General features: G+C 33.2%; 1 protein-coding gene across 1 annotated transcript in view; it reads right to left on the bottom strand.

The window, feature by feature from the left end:
• Window positions 1–20,281, bottom strand: part of LOC110450903 (extensin-like) — a 55,229-nt gene extending 34,948 nt beyond the window's left edge. Inside the window, exon 1 of the mRNA XM_021498694.1 lies at window positions 19,980–20,281. Within this exon, the coding sequence (XP_021354369.1) occupies window positions 19,980–20,045 (66 nt within the window). The 5' untranslated portion in view covers window positions 20,046–20,281. The remainder of the gene's footprint in view (window positions 1–19,979) is intronic.
• Window positions 20,282–21,632: the final 1,351 nt, after the last annotated feature.

Raw genomic sequence — 21,632 nt, forward strand, 5'->3', positions numbered from 1 at the left:
CTAATCTTCAAAGAACAGGTACCAGCATAGCGGTTAGTAAGGGTGTTTAACCGATACCAATCGAATAGCTAGCCGCGTGCCTCCAATTTTAGTATGACATATTCCAGGGATGCAGAGAGAGCAAATGAGCTTAGTCCCTGGAGTATTTAGAATGGATTGAGTTACCTTGTAAATTCATTTCTAAGCAAAAACATATCATCCTTGCCCGACTGTTAAGTTAATATAGAATAACTGATTCACTTTTTTTTTTGAGAATATGTTTTTGTATCAGGATTTCTTCAATGAGTAACTTTTTGAATATCTCGGTTGAGCAAATGCATTTTTGTTATCGTACTTCAGCTGTAGTAATACACAAAGAATAAGTTATTATCAATTATTTTTGGAATATTCTCTCTTCTATAAAGAAGATAAACAAACCAACAAGATTTTTTTCTGGCTTCGGGCAGTTATACCTGTGAATATTTTCATATGTTTTGCGGGTTTTTTTCTCTCATAATTTCTATATGGCAACATTTGACAAGTATAGGCTTTGTAAAGCAAAAGGTGCTTACTGAATGACAAAATGTAATATTTATAGAATATTTCTTTTGAAAAAGACTTAAATTTATATTTTACAATAGTGACAATGGTAAGGATTGCAATTAAGTTGTTCTTCGCAAACAATGACAGGCTAACTGTACGTAATTTCCTCTAGAAAAAACTATAATAAGACAAAGGTATTATAATATTACGACATGTAAGAGTGACAATTTCTTCCTAAACCGTGATGCTATAAATATATACATGTATATACGTCTATACTTTGTACGAGTATGTCGTTTTATAATTTTCAGAAACATGTTGTCATTTCTTTGAGTATTCACTATTGGTACAGCTAATATTTGCATTACTCAGGTACGTAGTAATAACATTTTATTTATACAAAATGTTCATGTCGACTTGTCCTAACAATGAAAAACATCTGGTTTCTTTCTAAAGATGCAAGTCAAATAAAAACATGAATAATTCAACGAACTAATGTTCTACGTTAATGTGTAAATTTATATAGCAACTTGTTCAATCAATTTGATAACTACGTCACTTTGTATGTCTTTGTTTTATACGTATAGTTTAAGGACGTCCCTATCTCATAATCTTTTCGTGTACAATTTCATATTTAAAGATAATTTTACATAAAGGTAATGTAATACATTTGTACCTGTGTTTTGTACTTAAGTTTATCTTGCTGGAAATAGGAAATTTTCTATTGATGTATTTACCCAAGAAATATTTTGAGGCAGATTTCATCTTATTTCATGGCAATATTTTCTAACGATTAAAATAACGTTTAACTGCATTTCATTTGTCAACGTGTTGTTTCGATTTATCAATTAATATGTCAGAGCTGGAAGCAGTGAAGATCGATTAAATTCAGAGTCGTTTTAAATTTGTCTGACCGGCTGATTTGTTTTATTTTTCGACAGCGTAATACACAAAACTGTATAACTTAACCGGATTAACATTAAATTAAAGTCCATAACTGCAGGTGTTTTCATCTCATGGAATGTTATGCATTTCCTCGGCCTAATTCACGTTGCGATTTCGTCGTGATTCGATGAGTTTAAGATGTAAATCAATTATGATATCCCTAGAAACGTGACTGACCAACCAATAAAACAGGATCCACTGAATGAATTTATATTTAAATTTTAACAAATGAATGCATTTGAAGGAGATTGATTCGTTCTAAGAAAAAAAAGTTTTGGCAAAATAAAATTTCAACAAATGAACGTTATACCAAGAGGCCAAGAGGACCTGTATCGCTCATCTGGAAATTTAAGCGATCATGACAACAGATGTATATAGAGTATGGCAATATGATCCTATGGATAGAGTCAGTCCTTATTTTAACTGTGTTATGACTCAAGGACTAAGACCCTCAGAGCGGGGGCTGCCCCCAAGGCCGATTTTGGTAGCATCAGTGCGTTCGTCTCTTCAAGTCCAGGAATGATAATATTGTTATGGAGTGAGGATCTCAACAGTTATAAAGTTGAAAACTAGGGACTAAGTCTTTAGTGGTAGGTGAAGCCCCCAAGACCATCATCGAAACATATGTGTATTCGTTTCGTTACATTCAATTATAGTGCAAAAGAGTATAGGGTCGGAACCTTAATCGTTTCTAAACTTCAATACTAGTTTTAGCCCCACACTCTTCAGCTCGTTAGGTCACCCTTGCAGAGTATTTAAATGATTAGGAATTTCAACAAACTGCGAATGCTGCCAACCAAATTTATAAGTTACACCCAATTTTAAATTCCTACCATATACGGATGCTTCCATCCAAATCTGGGTTATGTTCAATCCGCCTTAAGAAGGAGAGTTGTTTAGATAAATTGTTGACGGACGCCACGGTACGTCATAAGCTTATTTTTTTCCTTCCGAACAGGTTAGCTATAAATGAGGTCAATGTTTTCTTACCCTTTTTGTAACGTGTTGTCGTTGTTTTTAACACAATTATACTCTATGACGTGGTTTGCCCACTAAATCCTCGCCATAGGTGTTTATCGGATAGCTTTTGCTAAACCTTTAACCTTATAAAAAATAAAATATCAATATGATATTTCGCATGTTGGTGCATTGTGATTATTTTCTCTTCATTAGTATAATTATAACTTTTATCGCCTTTCCATATTTTCAGGTAGCTAGTACGGGGTGTTAACCACGATAGTATATACATGTAAGCATGGGATTGGTTCTTTTACCATTAATTTTCAAGTGAATGTTTATATGAAATTAAGACGAAGAGGTTTTTCTTGTATATGTATTTTCTAGAGCTTCGAGGGATATGATAGCTGCGTACTGTTAAAAAATGTCAAGGGTATTTGTTCAAACTATCGACAATGAATTTTGAATCCAAACACTAGTTATAGCCTGTAAATAGCTATTGTAAAATGTGTAGTCCATCATAAAGATAAAACTCCAAGCGGAAACGTAATAATAATCTTTCGAAAATATTGCGATACTGCGGTATTTCATTTTAGTATTGCGATACGATATGATAGGCTTCTGTATTACAATATACCGGTTTTCCGATATATTGTGACAGTCCTAGCATTGTTTGTCCTTTGTTTGACATAATAACATTAAGAGGCGATACATTCTTGCTACTGGCATGATTTCTACGGACAACCGTTATAGTTTGTGAAGGACTGCTAAGCATTGCTACTGTATGAAATGTGTCTTGAGAACAAAAAAAAAACATAATTAAATGCCATAAACATGACAAAACTGACCTTAAATAAACAACATATAAAAACGTACAACAGTCAGTTATTTCTCACAACCTCGTGCAGGTGTTAGGAGATGATAATTTAACTGGACAGGTAAAGCATTTACAACGCAGGGGTTAAAAAATATACAATACCAGCGTTACCGCATGATAGAACAAACAGCCCTAGTAGGTCTGACAAGTGAATGCACACATTGGAAGGACATACGTACGGTAAATAAACTTTAACCGCTGCAACAATAAACAAAATAGAATAAGGAATGGTGTGTGCTATAAAACATTGCACGTCGGTTAGTTTTTGTATATTCTTTTTTTGCCTTCAGTTATCGTAAGGCATAAAAAAAATCGAAGTGAACAACGGATCTGAGTTGAGCTCTTCTTCTTAATTAACGTTAAATTTGTAATCCTTTTAAATTAATGGTACCCGTAGCCCGAAGGATTAAAATTTGTCAACACACTATCTAAGAAATGTAGACGCCAAAGTTATGCATTATATTAAATACCCGCTAAAGTAATACATACAACTGAGTTTTGACATCTATACTGATTTTGGACGTCTATAACTGATTTTGGACGTCTATACCTGATTGTGGACGTCTATAACTGATTTTGGTCTCAACAACTGATTTTAGACGTCTATAACTGATTTTGGTCTTTACGACTGATTTTGGACGTCTATACCTGATTGTGGACGTCTATAACTGATTTTGGTCTCAACAACTGATTTTAGACGTCTATAACTGATTTTTGACGTCTATTACTGATTTTGGTCTCTGCAACTGATTTTGGTCTCGCACATCTATGTACAAGTATCAAACAAAGCGTAGCTGGATCGAGTCATTTCGGTTCAAATATAACAACTATTGTAAATACGCTTACAGCGTTGCCGAAATCGACATCGATTTTGTTGACAACTCGTTCACATTTTAAACCTTTGATTGTATACGCTTCCCCGGTAATTTGTCTGATGAAGGTGACAGTGTACATATCGTACTTGTAGTCATCGAAACGTCACATAGAAAATTGTATTGGTTGTGTAAAAAAAACTTTTCATAATCTATACTTACCAACCAGGAAAAAATGTTTAGATATATGATTTGCATTATGATCAATTGTGTTAGGTGTAGCAAGATAGCTGACAGTTCCAAACACCTTAATATTTAAAGAAAATTGTGTTTTTCTTTTATAATGATTGTTTTCAATCCAATTACATATAGGTTTAAGTAAAAATGATTGCAGTTTAAAAAGATATGTTTTAAACAATTGAAACTATTAAACAAGGAACCCTCTGCCAAAACCGTTACTCTGCAGTGTATACTTTTGGTAATGACTAAAGATTTTATTAAAATGTTATGAAAATAGAACATTTATCATAAGTTATAGAGAGAAAAAAATCAACAAAAATCAACAAGAGGGTTTTGGCTGTGAGCTGCAACGAGGCCAGACCAGGGTTCCTCCAATCATTACATTGTCACTCTAACCAATTAAGCATGCTACCTAGTCAACTCCAGGTTCTACCCTTGGACCTGTCCCGCTTCAACTTTATCAAAAGGGAAATCAGAAATCAAAGAGAGGTTACTGTATGCACAAAAGCCTAGAATGGAATTATTTTAGTGATTTGCCTGCATTCGGACAGAAATCCTTAAGTAATAATAATAATAATATACAACATTTATATAGCGCCCAATATAATTTGTAAAATTACACTAAAGCGCTTTGTTTGATATAATGGCAATAAGTGAGAATACATTTTGCTACTGGCAATATTTCTACAGACGATCGTCGTATTTTGTGTTTGGCCTCTAAACAGTGTCATGGAATGTGTCATAAAAACAAAAGGAAACCATAATCAAACTCAAAACAATATGGCTTAACCTGACCTTGGATAAACCACATGTAAATATAAAACAGTCAGGGTTTTTTTCTCTCAAAAACTCGCTCAGGCGTCTGAGATAATAATTTAACTGGACAGGTACAGCATATACGACGCAGGCAATATAAAGAACAAACAATACTAGCGTTACCGCATGATAGCACAGACCGCCCTAGTAGGTCTGAAAAGTGATAACAAATATTTGGAAGGACATCCGTAGGCAAATAAACACTATGTACTGCAACAAAACTAGATAGAATTATGGATATTGTGTCTAATAGAGCATTACACGTCGGCTATATAGTTTTTGTAAAATATTCTAAACATAATTAATATATTTATAATTGTATTTAACAATTTATAATGCAATCAATAACAAAAACAGTGATACCTTTTCTAAGCCTTATACGCAGTACAATTTCGACAGGTAGGTCATATATTAAACCTTCGGATCAACACTAGTTTATATGATGCAGTGTGTTTCTATAAATATAAACCTTATTTATTTGACAACAATTATGAAATAAGTTATTTCAACTGATATTAATCACTCTTGTTTACCCGGATGTTAGCGCGCGGGGAGTGGGAGGAAACCGGAGTGCCCGGAGAAAACCCTCGTGATCGGGCAGGTGACCCCATACAATGTACCTTTTTACGTCCGATCGAGGAAATCGAACCCCGGCCGCCTTCGTGGAAGACAATTGCGCTATCCACTGCACCAACCGACCATCTGTGCGTTTATAAATTATGTATATGACATAGAAACACAACTGACAAAGGACGACAATGTTATGACGCATGACCTCCCCGGGACTTGAACCCACGACTTATGGTATCAAATAGCCTAGAAATGCCAAGATCGCCTACCACTACACCACCTCTCCTTCTTTAAAAAGAAGGTTACCATGTTGCAGAGAAAAACAGCACGATACTGTCAAGATGATCATAGTGAGTGATCCTCTATTGATGATATCAGTGCTTGGATCGCCATGTGAAGCTTCGTAGTATTGTTGGGCACCGAAAGGCTACGAATTGATATAAAAAGGCGGTAAAAATAAATGTAATGTTTTCCTTTCTCCGTATTTCTAGTGCTTATTTTACGTCACAGAGTGTTTAATTCTAGATGAACTCTCAATCCTCGAGGTTGGATGGAACTGTGTGTAGCTGGAATTAGTACATTTGTAATGGCATTGTTTACATGCCATTACAAATGTATAGAAATAAATCTTCCGTCTCAGCCAAAAGTTCTACTTCTGTAACGTTATACAGAATATCGAAGCACCATTTTCCTTTGGCTTATTTCCTACACATCAGACATATGTTTCTTTTCTTTGCACTTAGTAACAGTGATGAGTTATAAAAGAACGAAATGGCAATATGGTGCTACAACAATGTTTACATTGGCTCTATACATCGATTCATCAAATGTTTTGTATTTCCAACGGTTATCAAGGGACTTTGCAGGGTTCTTTTAACAGTTCTGATCAGCTCATCAATGAATTAAATTTCTTAAAAAAACCGGGAAAGATCGGTTTTTCTTTCAAATGCATAATAAACATTTCTTTCACTGGTACGGGGATCCTTAAGGGCCTGTGGAGAACCAGCTTCACGTTGTTACCCCACCCTGAATATTTGTATATTGAACAGTTTCGACTGTTTTCCTTCAAAATATATTGACAGTCACACGCACCTTGTTTTCAAACATCTTGAGGATTGTGACGAACAAGTATGTCGCCGCAATCGTTAGGCCAAAATGATGGACAAAAATGAAAATAATCGGGATGAAAATATCAGGATGACGAAACGTTGTTGCAGTACATTGAAAACCATGATAGTCACCACTTATACATTTCATGCATAAAGGTTGGTAAAATTGTGACTGCGTACTGATTATTTTGTTCCCGTCATGTTGGTCAATTATCCTCGATATCAAGGGATTATGCCCACTAACGGTATCTGCACCCCTAGAATATGTCATAGCAAAATTGAAGGCTCAGTGTACGCAACCTTGTTGATGAGACAAGACTAGATCGATTTTCAACGCATACAAAAGAATCTTGCGATCGCGTAGCGATAAAATTGACTGACTTTGAAGTCGGGTGTCGCCCCTTTGTAATCCTCAAAGTACAGGCATCATGCCTAGCGATTGGTTAGGTTTTTTTTAACATGAAACCAATCAAACAACTTTCATGTTGCCATCAATTGTGCTACAAAGTATAACATATTCCGGGAATACAGAGAGCGTAAGTGATATCGATTACCAATGTGATGACCTATAAGTGACCTTTGGCATAACCTAGAAATGAAAGTGTGCCATATTGATCGAAAGTGTTGATCAGTCTGACCTATAAAGTATGAAATTTGGTGACCGATATTCAGTCTTTTGGTCTCACATTGCTTCGGTGCAATATGAGCAATTGATAGGTAAAAAAATATTATGATAAACTATCATGATATTGATTATCAGTTTGACCTATTCTATAACGTTTGTTGACCTACACATTATCTTGTGGTATACGTAAACAATTGATATTGATTATCAGTTTGAGGTATGACCATTGGTGACCTATACATCATCTTGTGGTATAAGTAAACAATTGATATTGACTATCAATTTGACTTTTGACCTTTAGTGACCTGTCCAGTATCCAGTGATATAGACTAGCGATTGGTTTTGATTAGTAGTTTGACCAATGACATGTGCTATGCTATATCGTTGTGTAGTATGTATGAAGGTCGACGTATTTGCATTGTTCATGTAAACATGTCCTCCGTTCATATTTTGCCCCTAGTTTTATTGATTGTGAGTTCGAGTTATAGTTTTGTTGACACTTAGGTATTCTCTTGTTGTTTTTGACGACATATACAATGGCCTTTGTAATTAATATGTTTTGTCATATTGATGTAAAATGATAATTAGTTTGATCTTTGACCTTCGGTAACACATGTTATGATTTCTGGTTTCAATTTTCATTGGTTTCACAAATTCAAATAATGGGATGTCATTTTGAATCCAACCATTGATTTATTAAGTAATCTGTATTTAGAAACATTAAACCCTTTTTTAATTTCTTACTTTTAGCTGTAAATGTGCACGCGAATGTGTACTCTTAACTCCAATTAGCACATCCAAGAATTAACACCGTTTTAGAAAAATGGCCAGCAACCTATTTAATACCACCTGCTATGTTAGCCGCATAAGTATAATCAAAAAGTCCGAATGTAAACGAGATAATTAAATTGACCTTTTAACATTCAGCGGCGTTCTACTTTCAGAACAGCTGCGCAGTTCAACGCCTTCTATGCCCAACCCTGTTGATAATTGTTAAAAAAAGATAGCTACCTCGCTCTCCCACATATAATACTGTAGAAATACTGTTAAAAGGCATTAAGCGATTACTAAGTCAAAAAAGAAAGAAACAAAAAGATATTTGCAAAATTACTGCGGGATTTTGTTTTACCAGTTGTTGGACAATTTTGGAAAGTCCAAACCTTCATGATTTATTTTCAAATATATGCATGTATTAATAACAATTGCTGAAATCTCTTTTATCTTATTCACTGATTGTAATAACGTTTTTCAAAATCTAATTTTATTAGATAATCAAATAAATTTCCTTTTTGAAAATGCTACTGGACAATACCAGTATAGTATACATAGTATCCCAGATTAAAGAACACTTTTCTTGTTTGGTGTCGTGTTAAATATTTTATAATCTCACTGTACAAGTGACAGTTTTCTCGCATGATAATGTTTGCGTCGTGACTCCTTCAACTAGTTGCAGTGTATATATATATCTATAATCTAAATAATATACTAATACGTGGGGATCTTACTCATCGCGAAGAACGCGAATATTTTTACAAAGAGCAAATTTCAACTTTCAAAGTACATTTTAGAAAATAAACTCACCACCAGTTGTTTTTCGAGGACCAGATCATGCTTCATTTTATATTATATTGGACTTTATATTGAAATACTAGTTTGAAGCTTTGATACAAGTTTTTGCATTATTTTTGTCCTTTTCCTTGCAATCTTTCAACCGTTGTTTTATCTATTTCCATCACTTATTTATTGATAAGTAATACATATTGATGTCCGTCCACTCACAGAGCGTACAAAAATCATAAATGAAAATAACCACCCGTATGTTGACAATGGTATATGTTGATTTCCACAATACAATTGCAGTTAATAAAAGAGCATAATATTTACAAAGCAAATACAAACGCAAGAAACAACAAAGCCTTAGTTTGTTTAGAAAAATATAAAACAAAACAAAACAAAAATTCTAGCCTCCTTTGTTTGTCAAATACGCAGACCGGTCATGAAGAGTTGTTTTACTTCCGAATAAATATTAGCAATGAAATAAATATATTCAGAGCCACAAATGTCAGCTTAAAATGAAAAAAACACAAAACATAAATCTAGATGATAAAATTTGCATACGCATTCCAAAAGACACCCACATGCATCGCGTTTTCTACAGACAAACTACATAATAAGTATAGGGAGTATAAGTTGGTGACTTTTAACGATATTTTTCATTTCCTGCTGTTGATTTGCAAGATGGGTCAAAGGTAGCAACCCGTCACGCTGTTTTACCCAATCAAGGGTCAGCATTCCCTTCACGTCATAAGCAGAATCTTGATAGCCATCGTAACTTATATAACACCTTGAAGTGTATTATGCCATGATATTATTATATGACTTTTCCTTAATAATATTTTTTTTATAAAAAATATAGTTTGATATCAGAAATGTATAAGAGATATTTGAATTTCAACTCATTTTATTTACAATACAAAAGAAGTCAACAGGATTGGACATCAAGCATTGGCTATGTAAGTCCTCTCCTTACATATTAGAGATCATATGATATTAATAACATAAATTAAGCTATATATGTATCCTTTGTCTTATCATTTATGCTCTTCCGCTCGTGGTACAACACACTCAAAAGAGCAGCTCAAAAAATGTTAATGAAAATAGCCACATTAATGGTAATATTTGAATCTGTCTAAATGATAAAGGTGCAGTATGTTTTCTTTCATACAATTGTTATTAGCCTCTTAAAACACAAAAATTCCACAACAAAGCAAACACGGAAAAAACATTATTCCAAAATATAACCAAAATATTTGGTAAAGATGCCAAAACCCGCCACTAAGACCTTCATAATATACCTCTCTTCAACATCTTATAGCATCTATTTATTTATAGAGAGAAATATAGTCAAAACAATCAACCTTGTTAGGAAACAGCCAATTGGAATTCCAAAAAGTTGACGCTGAACACATTTGATCTCTTAATACAGGTTAGAAATATAATTTTGAAATTGGGAACAATAAAATTGGTCTCTTAAAAAAGGTGGTCACCTGAGGTAATTTTATGACGGCATGTTGATCGAATATAGCCGAACACTGAGAGAGATAAAAACCCTTTGTCTTCGCCTCAGTAAGTTTATGGCTTGTTAATACAATAAATATCTTATATCAGACACATCACCTAATAAACTTTGACAGTATTAAATCAGACAAATGATTAATATTAAAATGAATATGATCTGGCAATAAATCGTAGCCAGTTACACCAATTACCATCTAACCGCCTATTCAGTACAAGTTTGGCATTCCTTTCTGTTATCAATATTGGAACACTAATTGCTTTTTCAGGTACAAACTTTTTAAAAATGTATTTTTTTTGTTAATTACATACGTGAGGCTTTCACCACCAGCGAGTGTTATCAATCACTTTTACAATCAGCTCGTCCAGTACTTCCGCCGGATGCCTTCGTGTCAACATATCCTAGTCAATTAAAATCTTGTTCAGTTGACAGGTACTAGTTCAACTTTATATGATACTAAACGCCAGCAAATTCCGAACGGAATGGTCACCATTAAAAATATACTGACACGTCACATTGCATGCGTCTTAATCACATGACGATACAATACAAATGTTTGGTGTAATATAATTTGTGAGGCTTGTAGTTGGAAAGGTCTCGCTTCATTTGATCCTCACCTCGTAATGAAGCTTGATAGCATAGCAAGATACTATAACAATTACGCATGACTTTCATTATGTGCTTATGTAAAAACACAATAAATCGTGGAACTTTAATAAACATTAAGGGGGCAAGAATGCCAACATGTGCCTTCTGGTGACTGTCAACATAAAGTTTTATACGTGTTCATAAACGTACCTTGGGGTTATGCTGTCATGATATTACATGAAAGTAAGGTCAGCCTGGAGAGCATTACGAGGTATGTGGGGTTAAACTGGGGCGGGGGGGGGGGGTCAAACTCACAAATTACCCCTTTTTGACAAATCGACATGTGATATTTGTTTTAAAACTTTCTTCATAATCTTTATATATTGTTTAACACTTCAGCTGAAAATTATAAGGCAAAATACTGAAAAACCTAGCACATAGTTTATAAGTGCTGTAGATCACAGTGACATTGTGTATATCGACTGAAGTATGACAACGATGCCATACAAGTACTTAATTGACACCACGCCTTATGTGTGATGATGCATACACCGATATGGAAGATTGATATATGACAGGAGATGATAATTATCTATAACTATTGATAACAATTTGAAAGTTAAGTCAGTACACAAGGTTTAAATGATACAAAAAAATCATTAACTGGAAGTGATGTTTCACCATAAACACAAAACTTGATACTAGAAGCCAATAAAAGGAACAGATCATTCACCACAACAACAAAAATGATACAGGAAACAGATCAAAGGATCTGATGAGCCACCAAGGCAAAATGAAAAGGCATCATGACCCCTCATGAACCCTCACTCGAATAATCATAATTTATGATCTAGCGATGAGGTATGTTTTCCTAGAACTTCTATTGAATGAATAGAAATGTTTGCAATGATTTGGTAAAATTTTGGAGCTATTTTTTAACTATGCTAAAGACATTAAATTGATTTTGAATAATGCTTCGCCCTGCTGCGTAAATGAAATTAACTGCAGACATAGTTTGCTACGCTCAGTTCATTTGTGAACGTTCCGGAAATGTCCGTTATTACCCTTGTCATGGTTTAGTGTGGCTCTCTGACATGACATCAACTTTGCCGCTTAGCATCCCACTTTTTTTACTTTAGTGTGACATTATTTAATGCTTGTCCTTCTACACCAATTAAAGTAATTAATGACAAAGTTAAATACATAAAAATACAGTTTTCATTTCTTTGTTGGTGATTACAATTATGCCTTTTGCCTTTTTTCTTGTTGTTTAGCTCTACTTTAAGCTTTGCTATGTTTTCTCGAATGATCATTCGGGAAAAAAGGTTGAAATAATATATTTTTTTAAACAAATTCATTAATTAGATGTGAAGTATGTCAGTTAACGGTCTCCGTAGCTACCTTAGTTTTCTCTATTCCCGGTAATTTGTTCTTCATGATGGGTAAACCAGTTTCCACAATGTGATATAATGTGTCTTATAAATTATTCACATAAATGTGTACATGATTAATGACCTATTTTATACAGTTGAGCTCTATAACCTTCAAGTATGATTTACTGTCCATATTCAATTAGATAATCTTAATGTCCTATTACACGCGTTGAGTATTTCTCAATCATCACTGTCAAACTACTTTAAAGGAACACGTGTGTTCTCTGTAAGTCAAAAATCGTTTATCTCTTAGATATTGTTGTACTGGTTTCTGTCATACTCAGATATCATGTATATCAGAGGCATCATTGTGAATCAATTTCCGGGAAGCAGTTTCTGTCGATTAATGGAGTAGTGTTTTATTCCCATTTCCTAAGTAAAGATGAAAATTTTGTTGTTTCGATTGTTCTTGTTGTTGTTGTTGTTGTTGTTGTTTCATTTTCATTGTAAATGTACAGAAACACATTAGTTTGCAACTACCACATATATCCAAATTGTAAATTAAATAAACAAGATAATTATTCAAAATCTTGTAGGTCGTATCCTATGTCATAACAAAGAATAAAAAATAATATGAGAAAGCAGGTGGTGGATATTTTAGTTCCCAGATTTGCCGTATCCTTTATTGCAACAGTTATCCATTTGGAGTAGGGTAACGGGTCATAAAATACATACTTTGCTAATCATTTAATTATAATTTAACAAGTACCCCTTTTGAATTTCTATAAAATTAAGGGTTTTATACACCTTCCCTTCTGTTTCAAAACTAGTTTCGATCAATCTGGATTTCGAACTTTTGACCCCTATCATCAACAGCTTGATGATGCATTGCAATTCTGTTTTTGCATGTGTTGGCTGACAGTTAAGGTCAGAAGTGTAATCAACTGTTGGTAGTTATATATCGTGGTATATTTATATCTTACTCATTTCATGAAAACAAAATATTTTTTACAAGACACGAGTAAAATTCTGAAGAAAATTTTCCTTCAAAATATAAGCGATTCGAGCAGAGAAGAAATATTAAAACAAAAGGAAAGACATCATAAATATTTTAAAAAGGGGGAGGGGAACGAATTGCTCAGGGTATGGGAGGGGCGGTAGGGTTGTGGATTTGACACTTTTAACAACAGTGATAGATAGACAGTGAAGTGTCAACACAACATAAATATAACCTTGTTGCTTATAATCCAATATGATTCTTTAACACCATGTTTCTTTAAGAAAATGCTTCATTACGAACTGTTCAAAAGTCGAAAACAATATCTTGTTGACTGGTTGTAAGCAACCATTGTCGTACAAACAGTCCGTGCTGTTATTATTTCTGTAAATAAACTATTAGGCCAATATCGCACTCAAATGTTAACCCATTATTGAATGTTAACAGATAGAAAACATTTAAATTGACCCACCCACACAATGAATACAATAGACACAATAAATACAATAGACACAATAAATACAATAAACACAATAAATACAATAGACACAATAAAGAAACTAGAATTAGAGCAAACATAATTTATCAGAATGATTACAGGACAAAAATCGTTAAAATAGGAATAGCGCTAAAACATGTACGCTTACAGTAACCAATATACATTTTCGATAGCACACCATGTTCCTTTAAGATAGAGCTATATCCGCACTTTGATAAAGCTGTATCTATGTTATCACTGTCACTCGGCCGTTTAGACCTAAAAATTTGTATAATATGCAAATAAGAACAGGATGACATTTATCTGGCACTCTCTGACGCGGAAAGCCCTTTACCTGTAATAACTCAGATTCACCAAGAGTGTTCTAGACTTGCTCTTTTGCACTTTACATATGTATCTCTTGTTATTTACATTGAGGAAATGTTCATGAATACTCGTAATGAATAATATGTCATTCATAGTATTTTAAGGATATTACCCTCATTTAACAATCTAAGAAAAGAAAAGGAAGAGAAAACGATTCAATATATTTCATAATAAACTATCAAATAAATTGATTTTGAAAAGAAATGAAAACCTGTCTGCTTTCTTTTCGAATAAAACTTATTCTGGAAAACCCAAATATTCGTATTTGTTTCTGCATTACACTCTGAAAAATATATGATCGCTCCATCATTAAATTACTAATTTGCTTGCTAAGATAATAAATCAAAATTTTATAACAGAACTCAAACTTCAAAATAGGCCAACTTAAAACCGTATATTTATGATTTGTCTATAATTTAAACAGTAAATATGATTATGCATTTTTCCGTTCTTGTTAACGTTTACCGTGTCACTTACAACGGCAATTATGTCTGGTCGTTATGAAAATTGTGTGTCATTTCTGCATTTATAATGTCCGTAAAATCTAACTCCATATCAACGGATGTAAATGGAGACATGCCTGGACCAAATTAGACAAGATAAACCTGTTTCAAACAGAGTACAATATAGAAACACACATCCGTATATTTCTAACAGCTACGTTGTTTCATATTTTATATTTATTAGTCGTTTCTATTCTGTACAGTTACTGTCATTAAGATGTTTTCAATCAATGAATCTGGGACATAAGGCAAGTCTAAAAATCTGAAAAAATATCTTCACGACACAATGAACATACAAAACATGTGAATATGTTAAACCTCTTAAATTCAGTTCACTGAATAATGACCGCAACGTAAACAAGGGCTTGTCAGTTTTAATTAAAACCATTCTATTTTTGGGTCATCATTTCATATTGATAGGCAAAATGTTATAGTGTATGTATTCTTATGAAAGTCATAAAGACATCTTAATATAACACGTACCAATAATTTATGACTTATTTGCGAATTGAGACATGGTAGTACTAATCTTTCATATATGTTAAATTTATCTATAAATGTAATAACATAAACTACATTTGATTGCCACATATCGAATGTGATGTTAAAATCTACCCCAACATATCTTGCAGTAATAACCAAATTGGTTACATACTATTTTAAATATACGACAGCTAATGCAGTGTAAGAGGAAATGCTTTAAATGCATTCAAATGAACCTTGCGGTATCTGAACTGTTAACTGTATAACACGAAATGTTCGTGGGTACTTTCCTTCTTGGTTTAAAAGTCTTTTAGATTGTTTCGTGGTACAAACTTTCGTGGATATCCTATATTAACAAACAGTAGACACGAATATCATTCAAATTCGTTGTATTTATTTTCGTGGTTCAATAGCAACCACAAAACCACGACTGTTTGTATACAACGAAAATTTCATTTTATACAGTAACATTAAAGTTCAAGTCATATAATTAATGTATTCCACAGTTTAAGGTTAACATCTTAATTATCTTTTTATGTTGATGAAGAATACCTTCACATGGTCTTAACAGGGCGGATTACATGACTCAGTTTTTCAATGACGTCATCTGTCACGTAAGTATATTTTTATTTCTTTGTTGACTACCCCATCTCACAAACAAAGAGACATTGATCGATCATAAAGTTCATGTTATCTCTTCGGTAAAAATATTGTTGTTTTAATTCAATTTTGTCATATTCTTTTTACAAAAGCTCATTCGTGCCATTTGGAATGAAAGAAAATATTTCGTATATACGAAAAAAAACACTTAGTACGAATGGGATAGAAATAGAACCAACGAGTTAAAAAAAAGTCTCGAATCTCGTAAGTACGACATTTAAAGTCGTTTATACGACATTTTCTCTCATTCGTACGACTTAATAAAGTTTTTTTTTACTTCTTAATAAATGGCACGAATTAGCTTTCGTATATTTCAGAGGCCATGAGACCATTTCATGTAAGTAAAGTATTTTTTCTCTGGTGTGAAAGTTATTCTTATCTCAAATGCATTGAAGCAATTGTTCGAACCCAAGTCTGTCATTTCTTACTTGCTGATCATATATTTGTATTTATTTCATTTTTTTCAATAAAAGTTTCGCAAGGTACGTATCAGTTCATTTTCAAAAAACAATTTATTAATAGGTAAAAAAAAATATTTCCATTTCATTTTTTCAGTGTTATGCAGACAATTCGGCAAACGATGAAAACTGTCACTTGTAGATGACGATGATGATTATGATCATGATATGTCGTTGATGTAATGGTGCATAATAATGATGATGATGATGATGATGATGATGATGATGATGATGACAAGCAGTTGCAATATCATAGCTTACCCCCATCCCTAACAAACTATACAGGTGGCTACACTGCACGAGCTCCAGACAAACATCTTGTCACATGACGAGGACGTTTTTAACGTGACAAGTGTGAGTTATTACCATTCATTCACGTGAGCAAAAACACCGGTATTGTGATGAAAGATGAACAGAAAGACAGACATACACATGTGATTGTATATAAGCAATTTAGTAATATATACCAGATGTCAACAATTAGTTACTCAGTACACCAAACAGCTGATTCGTCTAAAGAATCATTGGTGGTTCTAGTGAAGAAATAGGCAAAAACGATTGAAATCCAAATTAGATTTAAAACTTATGTTGGAAGCGAGGGTCTACTGTTGAAATAGAGGGTAGTTTGTGAGAGGATGGACGAAAAAATGCTTTAACCATATGAATTTAAAACAATTGAGGAGTTTTGCGTGATTTCAAATTAATAACGAGTAACATGTGAATATTATGAACCTTGTCATTTCTCAAAAGAATCAAGGCAATTAAGCAAACCTCGGGGATTAAACATTCCACCAGCAGAGCTTCACATCTTCTATCTGCATAGATGAAAGTAAAACACACACTTATTTGCGCCTAAAATATTTCTTTCCGCATTATTTGGTCCGAATATGAAATACGTCATATGAGTTCGATTGAAGTCGACATTTTCAGAACCACCATCCAACACTCCAACCTACGCCCCATTATCCATTACCGGAGAGAATTTTCTAGTATACCGTCAGGCTGGTGGCCTGGCTTCCGGTTAATTCGAAATATATTGACAACTTTATGACATATGTCTCATGAAAGCTTGACAAGTTTTACGAGAGCCAAACTGCGGTTCCTTAATTGAGACGACAGAAATGAAATACAGGGTGTACATGTACTATAAAATGTTATTTCATTAGATAATATATTAATTTACTTCATATAACAAACTTTTATCTTATGTTTGTGGTATATATCACTTTAATGCATGTTATATCTCAATTTATATTATCATAATCTGTAAATCATCTTCAAATGTGTACTATTCTGTCAAAACGGAGGTATTTCACCTGTACATTTACATTGTGTGTGCCTTAATTAGTATGAATAATAGTTGTTTCTCTGAAATATTTTATAATCTATTGAATAATGCAGTAACGGATTTTATTTTAATTCATTTTTACCAGCAGAATATCATAAAATTACCACTTTGTGAAAAACTGATATCTTCACTGCATAAACATTCAAGGTGGAGTTTTCTATTAACATTACATTTGCATTTAATGCAGCAGATTTCCTGTTCAATCTGCAGGGGAGCTGAGAGAGAAAATATTATCACAATTTTACCACGAAAATCACAATTAATTATTTATCTTACCAGGAGGTAAATGGACAATATAATCATATTAAAACGTATAAAGGTTGGTACAGCCAGCTTCCTCAAGCAAGATACATGTAACTGGGATATGTCCACTGACACACAGGTAGCAGGATAAGTTCGGATGTGCATGCACTACGGATTCTATGTACAAATACTAAAGTGTTTAACTAAAATACCATTGTGGTTGTAAAATATCACCGTAATTTGCATCCTGTTTAAAATCTTTTATTTACACAGTTACTGGTTGAGTTTGTTAGTATTTGTTTGTTTTTGGCACTAACCACTGATTAGGCTTATCATATCATGAACAACTAAACCAACATCTGGAGTTCTGGTGCATTAGCGTGTCCATTTTTCAGAGAGGAAAAGATTCTACATTAGAATATGTAATTTTCTTATCTAAATATACACTTGAAATATCTATAAAAAAAATATATCAAATCATATATGAAAGATTTTGGTGAGGAATAGATACTACATACGGAGGTTATAAAGTTAAAAGTACCATTGTAATTAAAATTATGCATTATATCAAGAATATTTCTATAAATATTCAGACATTTCTTTAAAAATATTCATCAAGCATATGTATATTAATGTGGAAATAATGTTTTGGCCCATACAAGCACTAAATTTATGGGAATTATATGTGAAACATAAATACTTGTCCTTTCGTTATTAAAAAACACTCACAACATTCCTGACTGACACATAGCAGCCACAAAATAGTACAAGTGTATAACGGCTGTCTATGAGAATATCATAGAACCTGGTGTGACCGATATAGAAGCATTATGGCCTGTCATACCAGCTCTCTATACGTATACCACTATGCGGAGAGCTAGTACGGCAGACATTTTTACGACGTACTTATATACATCAGTTTTGTACAAAAAGCTTCCATGTGATATTTCATTGTCATTTACGTATGCACAAGATAATGACTTTGTTTCATCAAGTTCCGCTCCTTTCCGGGGAAGGTAATATCGGAATACATCATTGAGGTTTAAGAAGAATGTATATAACAAAATGAAGCATTAATATTAACGTCTTGTTGCCGAACAAACCATACCATTGTGGGCAAGCTAAATATGAACTCACAGTGTTAACATCTGACATGACATCTAAGCACTTCCTGAAAGTGTGTATCCACTCTTCACACGAACGTGATAACGAAAAAAGTAAGCCTCGATCTCCTAAACGTATTCACGTTTTACAGAGTTAAAAGAACAAATATTGTTCATTAAAACTTGTATTCATATTCAAACATGTATTAGAAATGTCGTTCACTAAATATGAGTTGATTTTTTAACGTTTAACTTGAACAAATATCGTTTTTCTTATCTAGTTTGTATCCACATGTTTAGCAAGTATCCTTTGCTTAAGATCTTCTTCGACAGTTTTAAATGCATCACTAACAGTATATATCAGTTAATCTTTAATTCATTATTTAAAAGTTTACTGGAATATGTTTTATTCTATCAAATGTACATGTTATGAGGATTTTCTCGAAGACAACGGTAGTCGCCATCGGTGTTAACATTTTTGATTCGGAGGTACCAAGCCCCGGAGGGAGGTGTCACGGGCACAATATGTTTCTTCTTAACTTTGTTAAGAATGCAACAAGATATATAAAAGTTCGTTCTACTGATGGTAAATATCAGTGTATTTCTCATGAATAAAACAGCGTCCCAATTATTTATTATTACGAATTAAAAATTGTGAACATCATCATATATTCATTCCGTAAAGACCATTATCAACGCTAATTTGTATAAGAATTTAAATTTCTAAAAGACCTTAAGGTGTGAATATTTAAATAAATACAGATAATTTAACACATACATTCTTTTTTAAATATTCAAACAAGACTTACCTGAGAAGAAGCAAGATCCACCAGACTGAGAAACAGAAATCCCAATAATATAGTGTTTACAGCCATGTTTGGCTGATGTTCACTCGCCGCTGGTAATCCGCCTCTTCTGCCTGCCAGGTGATAGTCACACACCTGTGAATCCTCAATCTAGTAATTAAGTTATTCCGCCGTCTTAAGTCACTCTGAAAACGCTAATTTGAGCGCTGATATCTCACTGAGTTAGCAGACATGTTAGCTGTCACTGCTACCGTCACATGCATCATCTAGAATTCGTTTTGCCTGAGTAATTTTATATATGGGACACTCGATGTCGAGTAAGGACACCAGTGGTTTGTCTTTGTTTGTGGTCTTACATACATGTTAACGGATATATAGACAATAGAATTAAGCAGTAAGCATGAACTTGTCGTTTGTTGTGTATTCCGGACAGCTGTGATTAACAAATGATTTAGATAGTGTAGTGAGCGTATTTAGTATTGACCGATCGTCGCCATTCAAATCTAAAGTACTATTTTGTGGTATTCAGAACAATTATCGAATGTCAAGTATCATACACAATAAGTAACGTAAGTCCACGTCTTATCTGTTTATTTCTACCCAAGCAATATTTTGATTATTGTTAACTTATATTTTACCTAACTGTTAATTGTTTTTCTATGTGCTTTATACCTGTTAGTTGGTTACCTGTGTGTTATTTACCAGTGTATTGTTTACCTGTGTATTGTTTACCTGTGTATTGTTTACCTGTGTGTTATTTACCAGTGTATTGTTTACCTGTGTATTGTTTACCTGTGTGTTATTTACCAGTGTATTGTTTACCTGTGTATTGTTATTCTAGATTACTTAAACAATTGCTGTTTGTGGAATTTTCGTTTCGGTTATTTTTACTGATGACGACAACATAAAGAGAATAAATAGATTTCTATCCCAAACATTGCAGTCAACTCGTTTATTTTTTTTATTAAATTGTGTATAATGAATATCAAAAATAAAATAAACAGCATGAATGATACAAATTTTTCAGAAATGGTAAGCTCACTATTTTTCTTTAAATCCATGATAATGTGAAGGTAATTTATTGACAAAGAACATTTTATTTTAGTGAAATTTTCGTTAAGTTGACCATACATGAGACATTGCAAATAATCCACAAAAAAAGTTATACTAAATTTTTGAGGTAATATTCTCTAAATCCGACTAAAACAACCATTCTGTAAATGGTTTATTAAATTTTCGTATTTGATTATTCTATACTGTTATGCTGACTAATCTTTACAAAGTGATATTGATCTAGGCAAATGGTAATTAAATTTTAAGGGAATATCTTGTAAAGATGACAATGCATTACATAGGCAAATGAATGATGTTTTAAAATTAATATTTTGTTAAGCTGACAAAATGTTAAATTAATCTAGGCAAATGAATAATCTGTTACAGTTAATAAAACATTACATAGTATAACTGATCTAGACAAATGGACATTTCATTTTCGTAACTCTCTTGTTAATGTAGCCAGGTGTTCAAATACAACATTCAAATCATCGCGCGTAATACCAGTGTAAGGAATGTATGTGTGTGCACGTGCAGCACGGACCACCCGTCCAAGACCTACAGTTAGAATTACGTCCAAGTATCCACTTTTTGTGGCACGAA

Source organism: Mizuhopecten yessoensis, unplaced genomic scaffold (genome assembly GCF_002113885.1).
Source record: "Mizuhopecten yessoensis strain PY_sf001 unplaced genomic scaffold, ASM211388v2 scaffold5547, whole genome shotgun sequence".
Lineage (NCBI taxonomy): Eukaryota > Metazoa > Mollusca > Bivalvia > Pectinida > Pectinidae > Mizuhopecten > Mizuhopecten yessoensis.